The sequence below is a fragment of the Theropithecus gelada genome, chromosome 12, assembly GCF_003255815.1.
Source record: "Theropithecus gelada isolate Dixy chromosome 12, Tgel_1.0, whole genome shotgun sequence".
NCBI classification, from domain to species: Eukaryota; Metazoa; Chordata; class Mammalia; order Primates; family Cercopithecidae; genus Theropithecus; species Theropithecus gelada.
Genome location: NC_037680.1, coordinates 92,664,878 through 92,691,795, shown reverse-complemented (window position 1 = coordinate 92,691,795; position 26,918 = coordinate 92,664,878). Strand labels below are relative to the sequence as shown.

The 26,918-nt window shown below is 41.4% G+C and overlaps 1 protein-coding gene across 1 annotated transcript in view; it reads left to right on the top strand.

Moving 5' to 3' along the window:
- PECR (peroxisomal trans-2-enoyl-CoA reductase) overlaps nucleotides 1-26,918 on the top strand; it is a 41,886-nt gene that overhangs the window by 3,694 nt on the left and 11,274 nt on the right. Inside the window, exons 2-5 of the mRNA XM_025405498.1 lie at nucleotides 11,270-11,403; nucleotides 12,321-12,486; nucleotides 18,558-18,639; nucleotides 24,849-24,945. Of these exons, the coding sequence (XP_025261283.1) occupies nucleotides 11,270-11,403; nucleotides 12,321-12,486; nucleotides 18,558-18,639; nucleotides 24,849-24,945 (479 nt within the window). The remainder of the gene's footprint in view (nucleotides 1-11,269; nucleotides 11,404-12,320; nucleotides 12,487-18,557; nucleotides 18,640-24,848; nucleotides 24,946-26,918) is intronic.

Genomic DNA, 26,918 nt, shown 5'->3' with positions numbered 1-26,918 from the left:
TCGCGCTGTGTCACCCAGGCTGGAGTGCAGTGGCGCGATCTCGGCTCACTGCAACCTCCGCCTCCCAGGTTCAGGCCATTCTCCTGCCTCAGCCTCCGAGTAGCTGGGACTACAGGCGCCCGCCACCACGCCCGGCTAGTTTTTTGTATTTTTAGTAGAGACGGGGTTTCACCATGTTAGCCAGGATGGTCTCGATCTCCTGACCTCGTGATCCGCCCGCCTCGGCCTCCCAAAGTGCTGGGATTACAGGCTTGAGCCACCGCGCCCGGCCCTGAGTAGTATTTTTAATAGAGATGGGGTTTCACCATATTGGCCAGGCTGGTCTTGAACTCCTGACCTTGTGATCCATCCCCCTCGACCTCCCAAAATGCTGGGAGCTACCACGCCTGGCCACAAAAATCTTTTTTTATAATGACTTTTTCCTCTTTATTTTTTTAATGCAAGAATTAATGGCTATTTCCACAGCATTGTTATAAAAACCCAAATTGAGCAAAAAAGAAAATGTTAGCCAGTTTTTTTTCTTTGAGACAGAATCTCACTCTGTCACCCAGGCCAGGTTGCAGTGGCATGATCTCAGCTCACTGCAACCTCCGCCTTCCGAGTTCAAGCGATTCTCGTGTCTCAGCCTCCCAAGTAGTTGGGACTACAAGCATGTGCCACCACGCCTGGCTAATTTTTATATTTTTACCAGAGACGGGGTTTTGGCATGTTGGCCAGGCTGGTCTCGAACTCCGGACCTGTAGTGATCTACCCACCCCAGCTCCCTAAGTGCTAGGATTATAGGCATGAGCCCTCACACCTAGCCTCCAGTTTTCTTTCTAGTCAGAAGGCCACTGTGTTTTGTTTTTGGTTTTGTTTTTTTTTGGTGTGAATTACATTTTTTTTTGCATGAACTCTGAGACATGGTTTTTAAAATGATGATGACTGTATTGTCTTTCACTTCCACAGGATTTTGACTTTTCCTTTTGCTAAGAGGATACAGAAGGCTTTAGCTCACAGAAGCAGGATATTGTAGGCAGAATTGGATCTCCTTTGTACCTTTGACAGGTGCTGTTAGGCAGAGAGAAACCTGATTTCATCAAGAAAAACCTAAGATCATCAAGTTGAATTCGTATCAGATCTTTTTTTTTTTTTGTCTTCAAGTTAATCATTCACTTTCTGTTACTACAGTAGAACATAAATTAGGTATAGTAGATAAAATGCAATTAGGAAATGCAGGTGGAAATTATGAGCCAAGACAGCATTTTTTCTTGCTCTAGTCTAGTCTAACTAGCCTTTTACCAACACCAGGGACCAAGAAGTTGCTGAATAAATGTAGTATTCTGAGTTGAAGATGGAAAAGGATCAGTATCAGCCTAAGCAGGAACGCAGCATACTGGGGCTACAAGCCTCTGATGTTGAAAGAACTCCTTATCCACAAGCTACTTCTATACCTATTCTTTTTTTTTTTTTTTTGAGATGGCGGAGTCTCGCTCTGTTGCGCAATCTCGGCTCACTGCAAGCTCCACCTCCCGGGCTCACGCCATTCTCCCGCCTCAGCCTCCCGAGTAGCTGGCACTACAGGCCCCTGCCACCACGCCTGGCTAATTTTTTGTATTTTTAGTAGTGATGGGGTTTCACCGTGTTAGCCAGGATGGTCTCGATCTCCTGACCTCGTGATCCGCTCCCCTTGGCCTCCCAAAGTGCTGGGATTACAGGCGTGAGCCACCGCGCCTGGCCTTCTATACCTTTTCTAACCAGGTCAGTTGTGCTTCCAGGATCTCTCTAGCTACATATAAACAGAAAGTTTATTCAAATGATTTAGCATGAAAGGTAAGGATTATATATAATATTTTTCTAGTTTATTATAAGGTAACATAAGAGGTTTCCAATAAAAATAGTATAGAAGTATATAAAAGAAAAAAATGAGCTTTACCCATTCTGCCCTTTTAAGATATATACTTAAAATATCTTGTTTTTTATTTGTTTGTTTTTTTAGAGACAGGATCTTGCTCTGTCACCCAGGCTAGAGTACACTGGTGCCATCATAACTTACTGCAGCCTCGAACTCTTGTCTCAAATGATTCTCCTGCCTCAACCTGCCAAGTGTCTAAACTATAGGCATGTACCACAATGTTTGGCTAATTAACACATTTTTTTAGAGACAAGGTCTCACCCAGGGTGGTCTTGAACTCCTGGCCACAAGCGACTCTCCAACCTTAGTCTCCCAAAGTGCTGGGATTACAGACATGAGTCACCATGCCTGGCCCATATCTTGTGTTTTTCGATGGTAGTACTGTAGTCATATCTCATTCATTTTAAAGCTGCATAGTATTCCATTGTGTGGATCTGTAATAACTTATTTAACCATTTCCTGAATGGGGATTTAGGTTTTAATTTTACCCAGCATTGCATTGTTTTTCCCTGTAATACATTTGCACCCTAGTTTAAGTTTGTCTATAATGGACAGTTCTACCAGTGAAAGTAAATGGACTTGTAAAGTGGTATTTCAGTGCATCTTTACTTGTAGTAGGCAATTGTCCTGAAGTCTTGAGGTTTCAGATAGTAACAAGTGATAATTTAGTAAACTTCTATTTAGATAATCCATGTGAATCATCCTATTTATAATCTCACCATATTTTTTATTTGAGGTCTTGGACAAAGTTAGGCATTAATCACCTTAGTGTTCTTGTTTGGTTTCTCTCTCCCTCTCCCTCTCTTTCTCTCTTTCTCTCTGACACAGTCTCACTCTGTCACCCACGCTGCAGTGCAGTGGCACAGTCTTGGCTCACTACAACCTCTGCCCCCAGGTTCAAGCAATTCTCGTGGCTTAGTCTCCTGAATAGCTGGGATTACAGGCATGTGCCTTCATGCTCAGCTAATTTGTTTTTGTATTTTTAGTAGAGGTGGGGTTTCACCGTGATGCCCAGGCTGGTCTTGAAGTCCTGAACACAAGCGATCCACTGGCCTTGGCCTCCCAAAGTGCTGGGATTACAGGCGTGAGCCACTGCGCCCAGCCTAGGTGAAGTTTTTAATCCCCGCCCTGTGGAGCCTATGCCCTACTCTGGGAACTGGAGCGAAAAATACACATGTTGAAGGCAGAAATATCAAAGAAAGAAGTGGGCGAAGGAGGTGGTGGCTTGTCCTGGGGTGCTTATTTCTCCTTTCCATCTCACTGATCAGCTCAGCTATTTCTCCTAAGTGACAGAAACCTAACAGGGTTGGATTAGTCTGGAAGTATATACAGTCATTTGTCACTTAACAAAGGGGAAATCTTCTGAGACATGCATCCTTAAGCGATTTCATCATAGTGTGAACATCATAGAGAGGTAGGCAAACCTAGATTGTATAGCCTACTATACACCTGGGCTATATGGTATAGCCTACTATACACCTGGGCTATATGGTATAGCCTATTGCTTCTAGGCTACAAACCTGTACAACATGTTACTGTGCTGAATGCTGTAGTAAATAGTAACACAAAGGTAAATATTTGTGTGTCTAAACATATCTAAACCTACAAAAGATATAGGAAAAATATGGTATAAAAGATTAAAAAATGGTACACCTGTATAGAACACTGCATAGGACATAGGAGCTTGTGGGACTGGAAGTTGCTCGGGGTGAGTTAGTGAGGGAGTGATAAGTGAATGTGAAGGCCTAGGACATTATTGTTTACTGTTGCAGAATTTATAGACACTGTACACACAGGCTAAACTAAATTTATTAAAAAAATAAAGTAATTGCACCTATGACATTACAGTGGCTACAGTACCACTGGATGATAAGAATGTTTAACTTCCACTTTAATCTTATGGGGCCACTGCCATATATGTGGTCTATCATAGACCAAAACATTGTTATGGGGCGCGTGGCTGTGTTTCAGTTATTTTTCCTCCTGGGAGAAGAGGGCCCTCCTGGAAACAAAAGGAGAAAGGAGTAAGCATTCTCCTAACCATATAACTTCTGTTTTGTTGAACATTATATATACTTTGATAAATTAAATTCCATTTTAAAGTTAGGCAAGGCTTACAAGGAACTCATGGTGAATCTTTCCAATTTTTGCTTCATAAAACCCTCAGATTGCACACGAGAATTTCCAAAAGTTGTTACCATTTTTAGTTTACTAAATTATAACCTAAACTTTAAACATAGTTTTTTAAATTGCCTTACTTTGTACAAGCTCTATGGAAAACAGTATAGAGATTTCTTAAAGAATTAAAAATAGAATTCCCATTCAATTCGGCAAACTCACTGCTGGGTATCTACAAAGGAAAATAAATCACTATGTGAAGAAGACACCTGCTCTAGTATGTTTATCACAGCACTATTCACAATAGCAAGTTAAGGAATCAACCTAACTGTCCCATCAATGGATGACTGGATAAAGAACGTATGTTATATATACCATGGAATACTACTTAGCCATGAGAAGAATGAAATCTTGTCTTTTGCGGCAACACGGATAGAACTGGAGGCCTTTATCCCAACTGAAATAATTCAGAAACAAGGTCAAATGGTGCATGTTCTCACTTATAAGTGGGAAGTAGAGAGTGGGTACACATGGACATATAGAGTGGAATAATAGACACTGGAGACTCTAAAAGGTGGGAGGGTAGAAGCAGGGGAGTGAAGGTTGAAAAATTACCTGTTGGGTACAGTGTCCACTATTCAGGTGATGGGTACACTAAAAGCCCACACTACACATATATCCATGTAACAAAACTGCACTTGTCACCGCTACATCTATAAAGAGAAGAAATAAAATAAAATGCCTTATTTTAATATGCAGTAGCTAGCTTATCTTATACAACTAAAATAGTTCAGGCCAAATGGAGAGCCCTTGTACTCTGTGCTTTTATGAGCTTCATTTATTCCACATGTATATGTTGGACTGTGTGTTAGCATAACAAATAGAGCAATTACAGGGTCCCTACCTTCCAGGAGATGACAGTGAGTGGTGCAGACTGTTAAATTAACAGGTAATTATGATACAGTGAAATGCTGTATTAGGGTGAGAACAGTCTATAACTGTATCACCTCACATAGAATTTAACACTGAAAAACCACTGCAGTCCAGCCTGGGCAACACAGTGAGACCTCATCTTTAAAATATATATGTAAAAGAACCACTTAACAGTTCATAGGTAGTCTTTGCTTTTGCATGGCATTGTAGCATTGTAACAATGATCATGCAAGCTGAAACCATGCAAAGCAAAAATAGTCAATGGGAAAAAGTACAAGTATTTCATGACCTTCAGAAATTTTTGTCAAAGTGGCGCCCAAACGGGACTTTCAGGGACAAACAGAGACCTGAAGGGACCTGAAGGGACCTAAAGAGGCCTGCAGGGACAAATAGAGATAAGTAGGGATAAATAGAAATGAGGATAGAGTTAAATAGAGACAAATAGAGACTTTTTGGCAAAAGTCATCTTAACTTGCAGGGCGTTACTGTAGTCCCAGGAGTTGCTGATTTTGATTGTGAAGAAGACATTCCGGTAGTCGTAGTGTCACAAGATCTTTGGGTTTTGAACCAGGAGAGTATATTGCACAACTACTGCTTGTTCCCTGTGAGTTGCACCCTTTTCCACGAAGGGAGAAGCGAGGGAATCAAGGATTTGAAAGTAGAACTAGGAGAGAGATTTATCTATCACAACGCACAGCATTTAATGGACCCATCTGTACAGTACCAATTGAAGTTCTTAAGGATCGTTTTTGTTGTTGTTGTTGTTGTTGTTTTTTGGAGACGGAGTCTTACTTTGTTGCCCAGGCTGCAATGCAGCAGCGTGATATTGGCTCAGTGCAAGCTCCACCTCCTGGGTTCACGCCATTCTCCTGCCTCAGCCTCCTGAGTTGCTGGGGCTCCAGGCACCCACCACCATGCCTGGCTAATTTTTTTTTGTATATTTAGTAGAGACAGGGTTTCACTGTGTTAGCCGCAGATGGTCTTGATCTCCTGACCTCATGATCTGCCCGCCCTGGCCTCCCAAAGTGCTGGGATTACAGGTGTGAGGCACCACATCCGGCCAAGGGTTTTTTTTTTTTTTTTTTTTTGCTATACTGTTGCACGAGAAGGATGAGCTTCAATTTGCTTTCCCTGTGCCTTCTGTTAATCAGAGAGAGCCTGCATCTCCTTATCAATGAGAAGTTTTACCCTACGGTAATTAACCAAAGAGGCAGAAGCTGAGTTACAGCTTATGGAGCAGATGCTTCGGCATGCCTCCTGGCCACAGCCACAAAAGCCTTTGCTTCTGTTTCAGTTGATTTACTAACGTGGGGACAAGGGTATGCTTGTGTTTTTGCAGGAGATGAACAAACCGTGTGGGTTCCCTCAAGGTGTGTGCGACCATAGAATGGGAGACTAGAGGGACCCATGGATCCCAACCATGGGCGTGGTTCCCCCAGTACATGCTGAATGTGAAGACAGAATGAACCACCGAGGCTACACATTTTGCAATTGCCTTTCTCAATTAATTCAAAAAACAAAAAGGGAGAGATGTTGCAGGCCGAAAGAGTGAGGGTCGTGATCAACTCAGTATAACACTGGAGGGTATATGAGCAAACAGCAAACTGTTCTCGTAAATGCAGAATGTTGGCATACCGACAAACTGTCTGCCACCCGGAAGGAATGCTGAAGATAGTCACGACCCAGGCACAAGTGTTTCTTGTGATGAGGCACATCTGAAGCTTGTTAGCAATAATGTGAACCTGTGATCAGTTAAGCAGCTGACCAATCGTTTCCTCCTCCTCCCTGCTCTTTCTACCCAATAAATACAAAAGGCTGTAGAAGCTCAAGGCTGCTGCTTTTGCTCACTAGAAGCAGGGAGCCCTCTTCTTTTTCCCCTGGCCCCTTCCTTTAAAACAGTTTCTTTTGTTTTAAGTTTTCATTTCTGCATTCATCTTCCTTCCTTCAGTCTCCTAATGATGGTCTCAAGTAGTAACAGTAGTAACTGTAGGAGTGAGGGTCTCAAGCTCTCAAGTAGTAACAGTAGTAACTATGGCAGTCTGCCACATAGGGAAATGAAAAAAATAGTAAAACTAGACCAGTTTTACTGGGGAGATGTTGGTCAAAGAGTACAAAGTTTCATTTAGACAGGAGGAATAAGTTCTGATGATCTATTGCACAGCACGATGGCTATAGTTTGTAATGCATTGTGTATTTCAAAATAGTGAAAATAGTGGATTTTGAATGTTCTTACCTCAAAGAAATGGTAAGAGGTGATGAATACATTAGCCTGATTTCATTATTCCACAATATGTTTATGTATCAAAATATCATGTTTTACCCCATTACTGTATACAGTTATTTGTCAATTAAAAATAAAAATTTTAAAAACTCAGTATTGAAAATTAAACTATTATTTTCATGTGAAAAGTATGTTGAGTCATTTGATTAGTGCTTGCCTTCTCATTGTATACCTTATGATATGGAGCAAGCATTTTTCCTATATGTTGTTAAATTGTCGTACTCCTTTCTACGTTTGCATCAGCTTCCAACGTTTTATCTTTTATACTTTCAATGTCATGAAATATTTCCAAAAGTTTCTTTCTTTTTTTTTTTGAGACAGAGTCTTGCTCTTGTCACCAGGCTGGGGTGCAATGGTACAATCTCAGCTCACTGCAACCTCTGCCTGCCTCCCGGGTTCAAGCAGTTCTCCTGCCTCAGCCTCCCGAGTAGCTGGGATTAACAGGCACCTGCCACCATGCCTGGCTAATGTTTGTATTTTCAGTGGAGACAGGGTTTTGCCATGTTGGTCAGGCTGGTCTCAAACTCCTGACCTTGTGATCTGCCCACCTCAGCCTCCCAAAGTGCTGGCATTACAGAAGTGAGCCACTACGCCCGGCCCCAAAAGTTTCTTTAATGTGAAATTTTTTGTGGGTGTCACTTCCTTTGGGATATCTTCGTCTTCTTTGTCACGTGTACTTTCCTCATTAAGTTTGCCTTCAGTAAGATCTTCTGGCTTTCTGTAGTTTCTAGAATGGTGGCAGTGTCATGCATTCCCCTTTTATAATTCCCCTGATATGCAATTCTAATTTTGCTTCCAGTGTTACAGATTTTCATTTCTTGGTCTCACTTTTCATGTTGTTGACCAGTCCCTCCTAAGATCATGTGTTTTTGTAAAATGTCACTTGGGTTTCTTGTTGAAAAACCAGGAGGTGACACAGCTATATTCTTTGCTGTCTGAGCTCTTCTGGACTGAAGAAGAGATGCACAGTGGCCATTCACTGATAGACGTTGGAAGAAATGACATGATTAATCACTGATCTTGATGTGCATCTGTTATTTATGATTTGTGGGTTGAAAAGCTAGCAGTGGAGTTTGCATTTTATGCAGTTACAGTTAATATACCATGGTTATTGAAATTTGAACCATGTTGTTGAGAGACTGGTGTCTTTAAGCTAAGCTAACTGAAATCAGAGCATAGTAGAGCAGAGCAAAGGAAGGACTGTCTCTACTTCCATTTCACCCTTCTTAGCCATTGTGCTATTATTCTTAAGGAGAAAGAGGGAACCATTTTATTTCTACATATGTTAGAAATCCTATAATACGTTGTTATTATTTTTGCTTTGAACTATCACTACCTTTTAAAGAGATCTGAATAGAAAGAAGAAAAATCTTTATATTTTCTCACGTAATTACTATTTCTGCAGCATAGACCTCATCTCTACAAAAAGAAAAAAGTGGCCGGGTATGGTGGTTTATGTCTGTGGTCCCAGCCACTTGGGAGGCTGGGGTAGGAGGATCAGTGGAGCCCAGAAGGTCAAGGCTGCAGTGTGCCAAGATCACCACTGCACTCCAACCTAGGCAACAGAGTAAGACCTTGTCTCAAAAACAAACACACAAACGAATTGTTTTTAGTTCTCTTTCTTCTTCTGTATATTTTTAGATTTTTATTTGGCATCATTTTCCTTCTACTTGAAGGACTTCCTTTCATCTTTTTTGTAGTGCAGAACACCTTGATGAATTCTTCCAGCTTTCATATGGGTGAAAAAGTCTTTATTTTGCCATCATTTTTGAGAGATAGTTTCACTGGGTCAAGATTTCTAAGTTCACCATCTTTGTCTTTGCTTTCAGTACCGTAAAGATGTTTCACTGTCTTCTGGCTTGCATTGTTTCTGAAAGAAGTCTTTATCTTTCTTGTTCTATATTTAATGTGTTGTTTTTCTCTGGGTGCTTTTAAGATTTTTCTCTTCATCACTGGTCTATTTAATTATATCATCAGTGTCATTTCTGGTTCTGGTTTTTTTGTTTTTTGTTTTTTGTTTTCATACAGGGTCTTGCTCTGTTGCCCAGGCTGGAGGGCAGTGGGGTGATCTCAGCTCACTGCAACCTCTGCCTCCCAGGTTCAAGAAATTCTCCTGCCTCAGACTCCTGAGTAGCTGGGATTACAGGCGCACGCCACCACGCCTGGCTACTTTTTGTATTTTTCAGTAGAGACAGGGTTTCACCATGTTGGTCAGGCTGTTCTCAAACTCCTGACCTCATGATCGGCCCGTCTCAACCTCCCAAGTGCTGGGATTACGATTACAGGTGTGAGCCACTGCGTCCGGCCTGGGTCTGTTTTTATTAATTGACTTTTCTCCTCATTATGTGCTGTTATTTTCCTGTTCCTTGGGCATGCCTGATAGTTTTTTTGTTGGATGCCAGATACTAAATTGACCTTGGTGGATGTTGGCTATTTTTATATTCTTATAAATATTCTTTTTTTTTGAGACGGAGTCTTGCTCTGTCACCCAGGCTGGAGTGCAGTGGCGGGATCTCAGCTCACTGCAAGCTCCGCCTTTCAGATTCACGCCATTCTCCTGCCTCAGCCTCCCGAGTAGCTGGGACTATAGGCGCCCGCCACCACGCCTGGCTAGTTTTTTGTATTTTTTAGTAGAGACGGGGTTTCACCGGGTTAGCCAGGATGGTCTCGATCTCCTGACTTTGTGATCCGCCCGTCTCGGCCTCCCAAAGTGCTGGGATTACAGGCTTGAGCCACCGCGCCCGGCTCTTATACATATTCTTAGGCGCAAGAGACTGAGACCATCCTGGCCAACATGGTGAAACCCCATCTCTACTAAAAATACAAAAATTAGCTGGGCCTGGTGGCGAATGCCTGTAGTTGCAGCTACTTGGGACGCTGAGGCAGGAGAATTGCTTGAACCCGGGAGGCGAAGATTGCAGTGAGCTGAGATTGTGCCACTGCATCCCAGCCTGACGACAGAGCGAGACTCCATATCAAAAAAAAAATATATATATATATATATATATGTATATATACATATACATATACTCTTGAGCTTTGTTCTGGGATACAGTTAGGTCACTTGAAAACAATTTAATACTTTAAAAGAGGCTTGATCTGAGCAGCCTTTAGTCTATGGTGAATTTTGCCTCACTGCGGAAGCCATCTGCTTCTGTGTATTTTACAGAATGCCCTGTGAAAGGTTTCCTTCTGGGCACACTAACCATTCCCAGTGCTGTGTGAGTGCCAGGGTTTGAGCTCCCTGCCCAGTTTTGGTGGTTCTTTCCTCTTTGATTTATTCCGAAGCATCGATCGGTACTCAGGTGAAGATTCAAGAGAGACTCTGCAGATCTCTGGAGTTCTCTCTCTCTGTATATCTTTCCTCCCTATCCCCTGGGCAGTCTCACTGCCTTGGCTCCCTAGACTCCCAACTTCATCTCTTCCACCAGGGAGACTTTGGTCTCTGAACATGTTCCCCTCCCTTGCTGCAGTCTAGAACCTCTCTCCAGGCAGCAAGCTGGGGCAATCCAAGGGCTCATGTTTGTTTTCACTCTTCCAGAGATGACCATCCGGTGCTACTTGATGTCCAGTGCCAGAAAACCATCGTTTCATATATTTTGTCCAATATTTTAGTTATTTGAGGATGGAGGGCAAATTCAGTTTCTATTACTCCATCTTGTCCAGAAGCAGAAGTCCTAATTCAGCTGTTTTTAAGACATAGGAACACACATGGCCAGGTGCAGTGACTTGTGCCTGTAGTCCCAGAACTTTGGGAGGCCAGGTGGGAGGATTGCTTTAGCCTGGGAGAAGTTCAAGGTTACAGTGAGCTATGATCGAGCCACTGCACTCCAGCCTGAGCAACAGGGTGAGACCTTGACTCTAAAATAAGAAATACTTCAAAAAATAAAAGACGTGATATTTTTTTCAATATTATTATTGAAATTTGGACAACTGGTGAAGGCATATTTATTTGTTCCTTGGCTGTTTACTTCTCAAGGTGTAATGTGGTCACTGCATCTCATGAAGGCATATTTATTTGTTCTCTGGCTGTTTCTCCTCAGGGAGTAATGTGGTCATTGCATCCCGTAAGTTGGAGAGATTGAAGTCTGCGGCAGATGAACTGAAGGCAAGCCTACCTCCCACAAACCAGGCACGAGTCATTCCCATACAATGCAACATCCGGAATGAAGAGGAGGTAATGGAGAGCTATCTGTATCGTTTATTCATTCATTGTAATTTGCAGTAGTAGTTCTTAAACCTGGCTGTGCTTCAGGTTTTCCTATTGTAGCTGTCTTAGATGAGGCTCACTAGAAGCAGAGGCTATGAAGGAAATTCTCATGTTAATGATTTACTGAGCCAGTGACTCCTGGAGAAGGAGAGGAAGGGAGGCAAGAGTGTGTTCTCAGCTAGGGATGGCCTTTTGCCCTTTAAGTCATTTTTTATCTTTTTTTTTTTTTTTTTTTTTTTTTTTTGAGACAAAGTCTTCCTCTATTGCCCAGGCTGGAGTGCAGTGGTGCAAAATCGGCTCACTGCAACCTACACCTCCTGGGTTCAAGCAATTCTCCTGCCTCAGCCTCCTGAGTAGCTGGGACTATAGGTGCATGCCACCATGCCCAGCTAATTTTTGTATTTTTCATAAAGACAGGTTTCACCATGTTGGCCAGGCTGATCTCAAACTCCTGACCTCAGGTGATCTGCCTGCCTCGGCCTCCCAAAGTGTTAGGATTACAGGCGTGAGCCACCGTGCCTGGCCCCTTGAGTCATTTCTTAATGTTCATTTTAATCTGATTTCATCAGTGTTTATTCTGGGTTGGTAGCTTACAAATTAATATACGACGGAGGCCTGCCCTACTCAAGGGTGTTCCAGGCCCTTGGATCTATCTTGTCGTCAAAATGACAATTTTAGCTTTGTGATGTGTGGGTATTGGGTGCTGGTACATTATTCGTTGGTGTAGGAGTTTTAGGGTTATTCATTGCTGCATGTTCATTCATTGTGGTACTTGGAGTGACTGTTCACTGTGAGAGATTGCAAACTCTGTCTAGAGCAATCAATCAGGCCAGGTAGCAGGTTAGGCTAGTAAACTTTTAGTAACTTCCAATGTTCTTCTTTAGGTGAATAATTTGGTCAAATCCACCATAGATACTTTTGGTAAGATCAATTTCTTGGTGAACAATGGAGGAGGCCAGTTTCTTTCTCCTGCTGAACGCATCAGTTCTAAGGGGTGGCACGCCGTGCTTGAGACCAACCTGACGGGTACCTTCTACATGTGCAAAGCAGGCAAGTACCATCAGTATCCACAAGTCACCATGTCTTTATTTAGAGATCCCAGGAATCCTATGAGGGACTCAGAAACCCCATGTCATTAACATTTCTTGCCTAGATTTTCTCACTTACAACATAGGAATGTAAATTGGTACATTTCAGTATAGTAATTTGGCAATATTTATAAAATGTGGATATCCATCAATCTCATCATTTTATTTCTTGGAATTTATTATGAGGAAATTATTAATGATCTGTACATAGATTTAGCTATAAACTTGTTCATAAAATTGGCGAAAACTCTCACACTTATTTTGTTTTTAAGAAATGAATCTATTAAATCTTTTAGCAGAACCAATTAATAAATTCAGGGAGAATACCAGAGACAGAGTCTGTATGCTCTCTAACAACTAATTAGCATGCATGTATAGTCTTTGGATTAAAGGTTGTGTTTTGTGGGTTGTTAGTACTGAACTCCTGAGTTGGGTAACTCAAGAGATTCTTTTTTTTTTTTTTTTTTTTCCTTTGAGACGGAGTCTTGCTCTGTGGCCTAGGCTGGAGTGCAGTGGCCTGATCTCAGCTCACTGCAAGCTCCGCCTCCTGGGCTTACGCCATTCTCCTGCCTCGGACTCCCGAGTAGCTGGGACTATAGGCGCCTGCCACCACGCCCGGCTAGTTTTTTTTTTTTGTATTTTTTAGTAGAGATGGGGTTTTACCATGTTAGCCAGGATGGTCTCGATCTCCTGACCTCATGATCCGCCCGTGTCAGCCTCCCAAAGTACTGGGATTACAGGCTTGAGCCACCGTGCCCGGCAAGAGATTCTTTAAAAACTACCCAACTCTTTCTTATGATGAAAAATACAGATGAAGTACAACCCTAACTCAAAGGGTCTTCATGCCAACCTGAATTAGGCTTTATATTCTTAGTGTCTACAAGTCAGAGGTCTTCCAGACATCTCTACCTGTCTAGCAGAATCAAGCTCTGTATAAGTTGCGATACAAGCTGGGTCATTCCAGTAACATGAGTTGATTTTTCTCACATAAAAAGTCCAGGTTGGTAGTCTGAGGATTACATGGTAGTTTCATAATCATTAGGGACTGAGGATCCTTCTTATTGCTCTACTGTTCTTGACCTGTGGTTTCCATTGCATGATTGAAGAGGGCTGCTCCAGTTCTTGCTATCAAATGTGCATTGCAGACAGCAGGAATGGGGAAAAGTGTAATGCTCACCCATTCCTTTTATGGGCACCATCTGGAAGTAGCACCGTGATGTTTGCTCACCTTCATCAGCTAGAATTCAGTTAAATGATCATACCTAGCTGTAAAAGAAACTGGGAAATAGAGTCCTTAGGTGGGCAGCTATGTGCCTAATACAAATTCTATTTCTGTGGAAGAAAGGGAGACTGAGTATTGGGAGACAACTAGTGGTCTCTAACCCAAGCTGTATAGCTCGGTGCTTTCACTCCTTGTAACAAGCAAATCAGCAATGTCTTACCAATCCAAGATTCCTTGCTAACCACTGTCAATTAAAAGTCTACAGAATTGAAATTCAGCAATAATTTTTATTAGCCAAAACTGGCTTGTAAAGAGTACAGGCCGGCCGGGCATGGTGGTTCATGCCTGTAATCCCAGCACTTTGGGAGGCCGAGGCGGGCGGATTACCTGAGCTCAGTAGTTTGAGACCAGCCTGGGCAGCACGGTAAAACCCCGTCTCTACTAAGATACAAAAAAAAAAAAAAAAAAAAAAATGAGCCCGGCATGGCAGCATGCATCTGTAGTCCCAGCTACTTGGGAGACTGAGACAGGAGAATCTCTTGAACCAGGGATGCAGAGGTTGCAGTGAGCCGAGATTGCGCCACTGCACTCCAGCCTGGGCAACAGAGCAAGGATCCATCTCAAAAATAAAAAATAAAAATAAAAATAAATATAAATAAATAAAAAGAATACAAGGCCTATTATTTTTGCTTTTACTTATTTGGGGCTTTTAGTTTTTAGTTTTCATAAGTTATATTTTTCTTTTTTCTTTTTTTTTCTTTTGAGACAGAGTCTCGCTGTGTCACACAGGCTGGAGTGCAGTGGCATGATCTCTGCTCACTGCAACTTCTGCCTCCCGGGTTCAAGAGATTCTCCTGCCTCAGCCTCCCAAGTAGCTGGGACTACAGGCACACACCACCACATCTGGCTAATTTTTATATTTTTAGTGGAGACGGGGTTTCACCATGTTGGCCAGGATGGTCTCCATCTTCTGACCTTGTGATCCACCTGCCTCGGCCTCCCAAAGTGCTGGGATCATAGGCGTGAGTCATTGCGCCTGGCATGGCTACTAACCACCATGCTCGGCTAATTTTTTTTTTTTTTGTAGTGCCAGTGTTTCCCTATGTTGCCGAGGCTGGTCTCAAAACTCCTGGGCTGAAGCCATCCATCCGCCTCTGCCTCTCAAAGTGCTGGGATATAGGTGTGAGGCACTGCTCCCGGCTGATTCCATTTCTGATCTTTGCCCAATTCACTTTAAGAATTGGAAGATGCACAATGATGATTTAAAAAATGTATGCCTTATTTATTTATTTATTTATTTATTTATTTTTTTTTTTGAGACAGAGTCTCGCTTAGTCGCCCAGGCTGGAGTGCAGTGGCGCGATCTCGGCTCACTGCAAGCTCTGCCTCCCGGGTTCACGCCATTCTCCTGCCTCAGCCTCCCGAGTAGCTGGGACTACAGGCGCCCGCCGCCTCGCCCGGCTAATTTTTTGCATTTTTAGTAGAGACGGGGTTTCACCATGTTAGCCAGGATGGTCTCGATCTCCTGACCTCGTGATCCGCCCGTCTCGGCCTCCCAAAGTGCTGGGATTACAGGCGTGAGCCACCGCGCCCGGCCGCCTTATTTATTTATTAATTGGCATTCTTTTATGAAGATGAGTTTTTCCTTGTTTTCTCACCTCCCTATCCCCATCTCCTAAGCATTACTGTTGATGAATGGAATTTATTTTTATTCAGTATTTCTAACCCATTATTGTCATTTTCTTTCTGACGTTCTAGTTGTCTGGCTGATCTGGCTTCTGTATCTTTTTGACATGGCTCAGACCTGTTTCTCCAAGAAGACCTAGTTCCCTTTACTAGGGAATCATAATTGTTGTTTGCTTATTTATTTATTGACTTTTTGGAGACAGAGTCTTCCTCTGTCACCCAGGCTGGAGTGTAGTGGTTCAAGGCTGCATAGCCCATTGCAGCCTTGAACTCCTGGGGTCAAGCAATCCTCCCCGCTTCAGCCTATCGAGCAGCTGCTACTATAGGCACATGACACCACGCCTGGCTAATTTTTAAATTTTTCATAGAGACAGAGTTTTTCTGTATTGTCCAGGCTGGTCTTGAACTCCTGGGCTTAAGTGATCCTCTCACCTGGACCTCCCAAAGTGCTGGGATTACAGTTGTGAGCCACCACTCCTAGCTGGGAATGATTTTAGAAGGTGAGATTTGGGTGCTACATGTGTTCACTACTACTGCGTTATCATTTCTTCTAGACATTTTCAGAACTAGGAAATAAATAAATATATGGATATGGTGGTATTTGTCCAGAAGCAGAAAGTCTGTGTAGAATAATTTAAATAAATGGTTATTCTTCTTTCTTGTGCTAAAAACAAATGGTTTTATATAGTTTTCAGTATTTGATATGATATGGAAAATATTGCTTTATTTATTTTTATTTCCAAACTTTTCTTGGCTATTCATGACCATTTACTCTTGTTTTCTTTTTTTTTGAGACGGAGTCTCTGTTGCCCAGGCTGGAATGCGGTGGTGTGATCTTGGCTCACTGCAACCTCTGCCTCCCTGGTTCAGCAATTATCCTGCCTCAGCCCACCGAGTAGCTGGGATTACAGGCACATGCCACCATGCCCTGCTACTTTTTGCATTTTTAGTAGAGATGGGGTTTTGCCATGTTGGCCAGGCTGGTATTGAACTCCTGACTTCAGGTGATCCATCCACCTCGGCCTCCCAAAGTGCTGGGATTACAGGTGTGAGCCATCACACCAGGCCCATTTATTCTTTGACATGAATTTTATATTCAAGCTTCTTCCTCAGAAATCCTGGGGAAATTTGATTGGAATTGTGTTAAATTTAATAACTTGGAAATAATTGACATGTTTAAACATAGAATCTTTCCATCATAACATATCTTTTCATTAATAAAATATTGTTTGTATCTTTTGGCAAAGGTTTGTGGTTTGAATCACATAGATCACTTTAAATTAAGATTATATGCCTAGATATATTTCATGGCTATTGCTAGTTTGAATGGACTCTTTTTACACTTTATTTTTCAGCTGGACTATTGTTGGTTTATTGAAAACTTATTTTTTTCAAATTTATCTTCTAGCTTTAACTGATAATTTGCAGCTTTATTTAATAGTTTGTCAAACTAGTTTCGGGTTTTCTAGGTATATGATTGTATTGTTTAAAAATAACTATTGTATTTCATTGGGCCAAAGATATAATTAATTGTGAAATTCACCATCATTCTATATACATTAAGAAAGTAAAAAGACTGCTATTTATAATTGTAAGATACCACCAACTGTAAGGCATCCCAAATTTAGCAATGTGAAAATAAGGTGAAAAAATTGTCTTAGATTCCGAATATGTTGTATTTTATGTCTTCTTTTCTACTGGTTTTACTTTCTTTTTTCTGTTGTATATTATGAATTGGTAAAAACTCACAGGGAAGCAGTCGGTAATAATGGTAAGGTATTCTTATTTTTGCTTAAGCCCTTAATAGGATTGAGTATTTAATTTTTTCTGATCTTTAAATTCTAAGAATTCGGGTTTCTATTGAAGAGAGACTGGAGATACATCTCTAGCATTATCTTGATTTGTCTGAGTAGAATTGGTGCCAAATATCAAGTGGAGCTTCCAGCATATATAAATCATAAAATATTTAACAATGAGGCTAACAAAAGAAGTGTAAGACTTGTATGCTACAAACTGCCAGACACTGCTGAGAGAAATCAAAGAAGATTTAAATAATGTAAAGATATTCAGTGTTTATGGGTTAGAAGTTTCAATATTGTTAATGTGTTAGTTCTTCCGAAATTGATCTGTAGATTCAGTGCAATCCCTGTACATTTTTGCAGAAATTAACAAACTGATCCTACACTATATATGGAGATGCAGAGGGCCCAGAAAAGCCAAAACAATTTTGCCAAAGAAGAAAGTTGGAGGACTTAACGCTTCTTGATTTCACAGCTATTTCTTGATTTTAAGACAATGTGGTACTGACATAGGATAGATGTATAGATCAACATGATTAGTCATTAGGGAAATGCAAATAAAAACTCCAGTGCAATACCACTTCACACCCGCTAGAGGGCTATTATGAAAAAATCAGACAGCAAGGGTGTGTATAAACTACATCCCACATGCATTCCTGAGAGTAATGTAAAATGGTGGGGACACTTTGGAAAACCATTTGGCAGTTTCTTTAAAAGCTAAACAGAGTTAACATATGACCACACAAAGATTTGTATTCATAATTGCCCCAAAGAGGAACTATCCAAATGTTTATCAGCTGATAAGTGGATAAATAAAATAAAATATGGCATATGCACATAACAGAATACTACTCAGCAATCAGAAAGGAACTATTAACACATTGCAACATGGATGAACCTCACAAACATGATTCTAAGTGGAGGAAGTTAGACACAAAAGACCACATATTGTATGATTCACTTTACATGAGATTTTCAGAAAAGGTAAAGGCAAATCTAGAGAAACAGAAAGATGAGTGTTTTCCTGGGGATGGGTTGAGCTGCAAATGGGTGTGAAGGAACTTTTTGGGGTGATGGAAAGGTTCTAAAGTTGGATTGTAGTAATGGTTGCACAACTCTGTGTGTATTTATTAAGTCATTACATTGCACACTTAACGTAGATGAATTTTATGATGTGTAAATTTTACCTCAATCAGGCTTTTTTGTAAGGAAATGTAAATGAACATGTAAAACATAAACCAAACAGGCACTGTGCTGAAACAAGGTATCAGGAGGAGCAGGACACTGTTTAAAAATTTAGTGATCGAGTTTGCCTCTATCCTGCAGTTTACAACTCCTGGATGAAAGAACATGGAGGATCTATCGTCAATATCATTGTCCTTGCTAAAGCTGGATTTCCATTAGCTGCGTAAGCATTTTTATACTGTTTCCGTTCTACGTCTTTGAGTTTTGTCTTCTGAATGGGGGAAGCGGGATAGGGAACATTTCTTAAATCAAGATCATTAATACCTTTAATGAGTTGTGATCCTAATAGCATTTTCTTTTAATTGGACTTAAAATTGAAGTTAAATTTCAAAGTTTTATTTATTATTTATTGAACTTAAAATTCAAAGTACTTCTAAAACATTCCCGTTCAGATTCAGACTGCCAGATTCAGACTACCTAGTCATGTGTTCACCCATTAACCAAAAACTGTAGAAATGAGGTTGCTCTGATATGCATGGTCAGCCTGAGGAATGAGGAACTGCGGTCATCACCACTTGGACATGCACTGAGAACAGGCAAGAGGTACTTCCTCAGGTGGAAATCAATGTGATGTTACTAAAAACAGTAAAAAATGGTGTGCAGGCCATTGATACCACTATACCTTCTTTTCCTGCTCATTATTCTTTACTAAACATATTTACCTATTTTAGCATCTTGGAAGAAATAATTCAGATTGTAGGTTCTTTCTGGCATTTCCCATTCCTCACAGGCAATTACTGTTGATAGTTTTGGGGGCATGTCTTTTTCCTACATTTTAACAAAAAATTTAGGATACTTTAAACACTATTCTGTATCTTGATTTTTCTCAAATGAAGCAAATATCCTGGAGATATTTTCTTACCCAAATCTAAAGAGATTTCTTCTTTTTTTTATGGCTAATATGCCACTTTATAAACCATAAGTAAGGAATGATTTATGTAACCATTTCCAGTTGGTGAGCATTTGGGTTGTTATTACCAAAACCCAACTAAAAACCTGCAGTAAGTAACATTTTATATACATCAGATGGTGTGTGGCCTAAATTGCAAGAAGTATATTTGCTAAGTCCGAAGCCAAATGCCACTGTAATTTTAAGAGATATTGCCAAACTGACCTTTGGAAAAACTGTAGTTCCTTTATGAGTGAAATTTATCCTCCTTCATGCATATGTAAGAAGTAATGAGAGTTTCTTTGCTTAAAATACATTTTTGAAATGAAATCAGTGGCTTTTCTGATATTCGGTTGGAGGAAAAAACACAACTTGTCTTTGCTATGGAAAAGACAGTCTTTGCTGTGGAAATATGTTTCAGATATTTCTTGCTTTTATTCTTTAAGAATCGTTTCCTTTTCCAATGGCTTTCACACTTTTGACCATGACTCATAGTAAGAAAAAAATTTTACATCTTGACCTAGAGAACACATACATGTATGTGTGTCTATAGGCAAAACAAAATTCGTGAAGGAAACCTATTCTTACTATCTATGTGCCTCTGATTCTTTTTTTCTTTCTTTTCTTTTTTTTTGAGATGGAGTTTCGCTCTTGTTGCCCAGGCTGGAGTGCAATGGCACGATGTTGGCTCACTGCAACCTCTGCTTCCTGGGTTCAAGCGATTCTTATGCCTCAGCCTCCCGAGTAGCTGGGATTACAGGCACCCACCACCACGCCCAGTAATTTTTTGTATTTTTAGTAGAGACGGGGTTTCACCATGTTGGTCAGGCTTGTCTCTAACTCCTGACCTCAGGTGATCCACCCACCTCAGCCTCCCAAAGTGCTGGGATTACAGACGTGATCCACTGCACCTGGCTGATATTTTCAATTTTATTGTGGTCTGCTCTGTTATATTTTCTTTTTTGCACTTGCTGCTTATTACTTGCTAATTTTATTTCACTATTATCATGGTGTTGTAATTTGAGATTTGGAAGACATAGGTTTCGGTATCCTCTACAATAGATGAGGAGGGTGAATGTCAGAGATTGAGCACTCCTTTGTTTTAAATTTGAGCTCTCTTAAGAGACAAATTGAAACTGTTGGCTGTCACTTGTTTACTTGACCGGTATAGGTACATGCACAAGGTACATCTGGAAATACTAAAATGAATCAGATGCCGTCCACACTCTGAGGGAGTCACAATTAGTAGGGGAGCAAAGTATGACAATAATCAGCCAGAGAGAGAAGGTGTTGGATGTTCCAGCAAAGGTATTTGCAAGTGTGCAAGCAGGGGCACAGAGGAGGGCAGCATCCTGGCAACATGTCTCGAAGGTGAACTCGAGTTTGGTGACATAGGAGGAGGAGAAAGGAAGGCAAGTCAATGAGACATTTACTATGTAAAGACGCAGAAATTGGAGACATTATGGCGCTTTTGGGAACTACAAATAATTCATTGTGATGATGGGTGGTGCGGCCAAATGGAAATTAATAGCTGGGAACGGAGTGGGAGTCAGAAAAGGCCTTAACTACCAGGGAGAGGAGTTTGAACTGCATCAGGGCTTCCTACACTAGAGCCTGTGGCCCTGGGGCTCTGGGGCTGTGCATCCAGGAGGGCGCCTAAAGCCGCAGGATTATCACAACTAAGGCATTTACTTGGAGGATCTTTTTACTCTCAATGGTTGAGAAGGAAAACATTTATATTCAAGTATGTATTACAAAGAAAAGCTCAAGAATGATGAGGATTTGGGAGTCATGGTTTGGGAGAGCATCATCTAGTTGTCCTTTATGGGGAATATTTGTATACTAGGTTTAGCCTATTACAAGTTGTCTTTTCTTTTCTTTTCTTTTTTGATACAGAGTTTCACTCTTGTTGCTGAGGCTGGAAGTGCAATGGCACGGTCTTGGCTCACCACAACCTCAGCCTCCTGGGTTCAAGCGATTCTCCTGCCTCAGCTTCCCGAGTAGCTGGGATTACAGGCATGTGCCACCATGCCGGGCTAATTTTGTATTTTTAGGAGAGATGGGGTTTCTCTATGTTGGTCAGGGTGGTCTCGAACCCCTGACCTCAGGTGATCTGACCACCTTGGCCGCCCAATGTGCTGAGATTACAGGCGTGAGCCACTGTGCCTGGCCTATAAGTTGTTTTTATATTAAGTATCTTTTTTCTTTTTTTTTTTTTAAGACAGAGTCTCGCTCTGTCACCGAGGCTGGAGTGCAGTGGCGCAATTTCTGCTCACTGCAGCCTCTTCCTCCCGGGTTCAAGCAATTCTCCTGCCTCATCTTCCCAAGCAGCTGGGATTACAGGTGCGTGCCACCATTCCCGGCTGATTTTTTGTATTTTTAGTAGAGACGGGGTTTCACCATGCTGGCCAGACTGGTCTCGAACTCCTGACCTCGTGGTCCGCCCACCTCAGCCTCCCAAAGTACTGGGATTACAGGTGTGAGCCACCGCACCTGGCCTACATTAAGTATCTTTGAATAACCCCAAATTTATTTTTTAGCTAATGACCAACTTACAACATCCGTGACTGTAGAATTTGGAATATCTTGTGAAGTTCACCATAATGGAATTTGACATATTTGACTCTTATTTTGATTTTGATGAATTTTTCCATTGACAATAGATATTTATTTTTTCAGAAAAGAAGTCAGTGGGGCTGGGGCAGTGGCTCACACCTGTAATCCCCGCACTTTGGGAGGCTGAGGTAGGCAGATCACCTGAGGTCAGGAGTTCAAGACCAGCCTGGCCAACATGGTGAAACCCCATCTCTACTAAAAATACAAAAATTAGCCAGGCATGGTGGTACACATGTATAATCTTAGCTACTTGGGGGGTTGACGTATGAGAATCACTTGAATCTGGGAGGCGGAGTTTGGGCTACAGAGTGAGACTGTGTCCCCGCCCCCCGAAAGAAAAAAGAACTTAGTGACCTTATTTAACCTACTATCTCAGTTATTTCTTTCTTTTCTTTTCTTTTCTTTTTTTTTTTTTTTTGAGATGGAGTTTCACTCTTGTTGCCCAAGCTGAAGTGCAATGGCACGAGCTCGGCTCACTGCACCCTCCACCTCCTGGGTTCAAGCAACTCTGCTACCTAAGCCTCCTGAGTAGCTGGTATTACAGGCACCTGCCACCACGCCCAGCTAATTTTTTGTATTTTTAGTAGAAATGGGGTTTCACCATGTTAACCAGGCTGGTCTCGAACTCCTGACCTCAGGATCTGCCCACCTCAACCTCCCAAAGTACTGGGATTATGGGCATGAGCCACCACACCCGGCCTATCTCAGTCATTTCTTTCAGAAGAATCTAAAGGCCATCCAAAGAGAACCAGGAGAAAAACAATATGCCAGGAAGTAACTTGAAAAACACAAGTTTAGCAGTTGACAAGTGTGGATTAAAAATACATATATATTTGCTGATTTCTTTAGTATCTTTTCAACATTCTGATTCCTTCCATTTTTTTGGGAAGCCAGAGATTGCATTTTTAAGAGGCAATAGAGAAGGTATTTTTCTACAACCTTAGATAACACAGGCACTGAAAAAAAAAAATTACACAAATATAGGTTGAGCATCCTGATCTGAAAACTCAAAATCCAGAATGCTCCAAAATCTGAAAATTTCTGAGCACCAATAGGATGCTCAAAGGAAATGCTTTTTGGAGCATTTCAGATTTTGAATTTTCAGATTAGGGATGATAAGCAAGGTAGTATATGCAAATATTCCAAAATCTGAACGGATTTGAAATCCAAAACACTTCTGGTTCCAAGCGTTTTGAGTAAGGCATACTCAATTTATAAAATGTTCAGTTGAGGCCCGGCACAGTGGATCATGCCTGTAATCCCACCACTTTGGGAGGCTGAGGCGGGCAGATCACCTAAGGCCAGGAGTTTGAGACCAGCCTGGCCAACATGCCAAAACCCCATCTCTACTAAAAATACAAAAATTAGCCAGGTGTGATGACGCACGCCTATAAACCCAGCTACTCGGGAGGCTAAGGCAGGAGAATCGCGTGAACCTGGGAAGCAGACGTTGCAGTAAGCCGAGATCGTGCCACTGCACTCCAGCCTGCGTGACAGGGAGACTCTGTCTCAAAAACACAAAAAACAAAAACAGAGCCTTCGTGAACTGTGAGACAGTTGGAGTCTCTGAAAGAGAAATGAGAAACAGGGACAGAAAACAATTTGAAGACACTGTGGGTGAAAATTTTCCAAATTTGATAAAAACTATAAACCTATAGATCCAAGAAGCTCAATAAATCCCTGTACAAATAACATGAAGAAAAGTGTACGAGGCACATGATAACCATATTGCTGAGAACCAGTGCTGAAGAGAAAATATATATATTTTTTTTTTTTGAAGAGAAAATCTTAAAAGCAGCTGGAGGAAAAAGACACATTGTAGACAGAACAGATTTCTCATCAGCACCAATGCAAGTTAGAAGTCAGTGGTGTAACATCGTTAAAGTGCCAACAGAAAAAAGCATGCAAACCTGAAATTCTGCATCCATTGAAATATCTTTCAAAACCAAAGATGAATTAAAGACTTTTTCAAACATATAAAATCTGCAAGAATTATCACTAGCAGACCTATGCTAAAATAAATGTTAAAGGAAGTCCAACAAGATTTACTAAATAATGTGTTTTTTACCATCTGATTTCAAATGCCTTTGATTGGAAGAATTTTCCTAATTAGTTGTATAAGTTAATTTTCTCACATTAAATTATCCTATATTTGGTTTTGAGGATCTTGTAATTAGAAATTCTAAGCCATAGTGTCTATCTACACAAGACCCCATACTTCATTTATTTTTGAGATGGAGTCTCATTCTGTTGCCCAGGCTGGAGTGCAGTGGTGTAATAACAGCTCATTACAACCTCCGCCTCCCGGGTTCAAGTAATTCTCCTGCCTCAGCCTCCTGAGTAGCTGGGATTACAGATGCCTGCTACGATGCCTGGCTAATTTTTGTATTTTTAGTAGAGATGGGGTTTCACCATGTTGGCAGGGCTGGTCTTGAACTCCTGACCTCAGGTGATCTGCCCGCCTCGGCCTCCCAAAGTGCTGGGATTATAGGTGTGAGCCACTGCACCTCGCCACCTTTATTTAAAATTGATTTTAAAAACAACCACATGCTTGAAATCCTTAAAATTACCGATATGTTTTCCTTTATAATCAAAGTTCTTGAAAGTATTCCTCTTGCATAGTGATTTGAGGAGCCTTATCTGGGTCTATGCCATGTGAGAGTTGCTTGATCATCAGCTGTGGCTTGGATTTAATACCGAAGGACATAGTTTTTTCTTTGTTGTTTAGACAGAAGCTCAACAAGACAGACTCCATAGCAAGAAGTCTCTGGTGGCATTGTCAGGTAGTTGGCATACCTGCCAGCTTGGTGAACAAGAGAAATATTCAACAGAAGCTGATTGTCATGTTTATGTTTTGTCTTTCAAAGGCATTCTGGAGCTGCAAGAGCAGGTGTTTACAACCTCACCAAATCTTTAGCTTTGGAATGGGCCTGCAGTGGAGTAAGGATCAATTGTGTTGCCCCTGTAGGTAAACGATCTATATTGAAATTTATTGACAAATTATGCTTCTCTGATTCCATTTGTGGTGTTGATAGAGGTATTTGGTAATATGCAAGTGTAGCATAAAAGATTGACTTTAAAACATAGATAAAATGAGAAAGTCTAATTTTCTTTTTTTTTGAGATGAAGTCTCACTCTGTTGCCCAGGCTGGAGTGCAGTGGCGTGATCGTGGCTCACTATAACCTCCACCTCCAGGGCTCAAGTGATTCTCGTGCCTCAGCCTCCTGAAGAGCTGGGACTACAGGCACACGCCACTACCCTGGGCTAAGTTTTGTATTTTAGTAGAGATGGGTTTTCACCATGTTGCCCAGGGTGGTCTCGAACTCCTGAGCTCAGGAGATCTGCCGCCTTGACCTCTCAAAGTGCTGGGATTAGAGGCATGAGCCACTGCACCCAGCCCAGAAAGTCTAATTATCATTACAGAAGTACTCTTTGATTTACAGCCAGATTGTCAAGAATGTTAAACAAGTGATTCTTGATTCTGGGTATTTTTTTATTTTAGAAGGAGTCTTGCTCCATTGCCCAGGCTGGAGTGCAGTGGCATGATCTTGGCTCACTGCAACCTCTGCCTCCTGGGGTTTAAGTGATTCTCCTGCGTCAGCCTCCCAAGTAGGTGGGACTACAGGCACTTGCCACCACCCCCGGCTAATTTTTGTATTTTTACTAGAGACGGGGTTTCACTGTGTTAGCCAGGATGGTCTCAATCTCCTGACTTCGGGATCCACCCACCTTGGCTTCCCAAAGTGCTGGGATTACAGGCGTGAGCCACCACACCCGGCCTATCTGTAGATCTTATCTCTGTGATATCAATAGGTGTTATATGTGCCACTCAGTGAAGGCTAAGCATGCCTGACTTCAAGCAGAAGTTAGTAAACTCATCTCTGACAAAGGCACTCCTACTAATTCTAATTCATGTTTGCCTTCCAGAGACTTTTTTGGTTTAATGACCAAATTTTCATACTTCTAGATTTTATCCTCTTTAAATAAAAGGCAACATATTGTGTAATTGGAAGCCACTATATCTCTCCAGTATCATTTGAAGTAATTAAAACTGCCAAATTTTCTAATTTTATTTTAACTTTGCTTTCCTCCCCTCCTCTCCATAATTTGTTTAACAGTTTGAATCCATTACAAATGGCTGTATCCTGTGACATACAGTTTTTTTTTTTTTTCTTTTTTTATGTTTGGGACAAGGTCTCGCTCTGTTGCCCAGGGCGAAGTGCGGTAGTGCGATCACGGCTCACTGCAGCCTCGACCTCCTGGGCTCAAGTGATCCAACTCAGCCTCCTGAGTAGCTGGGACCACCGGCGTGTACCACCATGCCCAGCTAATTCTTTTTTATATTTTTTGTAAAGACACAGTCTCCCTTTTTTCCCAGGCTGGTCTCAAACTCCTAGGCTCAAGTGATCCTCCAGCTTCGCCCTTGCAAAGTTCTGAGATTACAGGCATGAGCCACTGCACCTGGCCTGGGATACAGTTTTTGAGTAATTTTCCTGACCTTAGAAAGCTAGCGAAAGATACATTTAAAAATTTCGAAACAATTAAAATTTTAGTTTATTGGTATTGGATTCAAACGCTTTATTTGCGATTTCAATCTAGGTAAAAAGCCAAGAAAATATTGCATTTTTCTAAGTCTCACGTAGCCATTGCCCAGTCTTCTCTTGTAAAGCAGAGAAGCCAAATGGAAACTAAAATAGACAGAGTCGCCTGTCCCATTGTTCCAAGTTAAGTGCCTCTTTCATTTACTTACATAATCATGACCTTCAGAAAGCAAGTCTTTCATGAAAAAATCCAGGACATGCTTAGGAGGAAGAGGAGGTCACAAAATAACCATTGAGATCATCCATTTGAGGATGATGGGGACTGTACTCCTTTGACAACATGGAGGAAAATTAATATCAGCACTGTTCACTTTTTTTTGACTTAAGCTACTTAA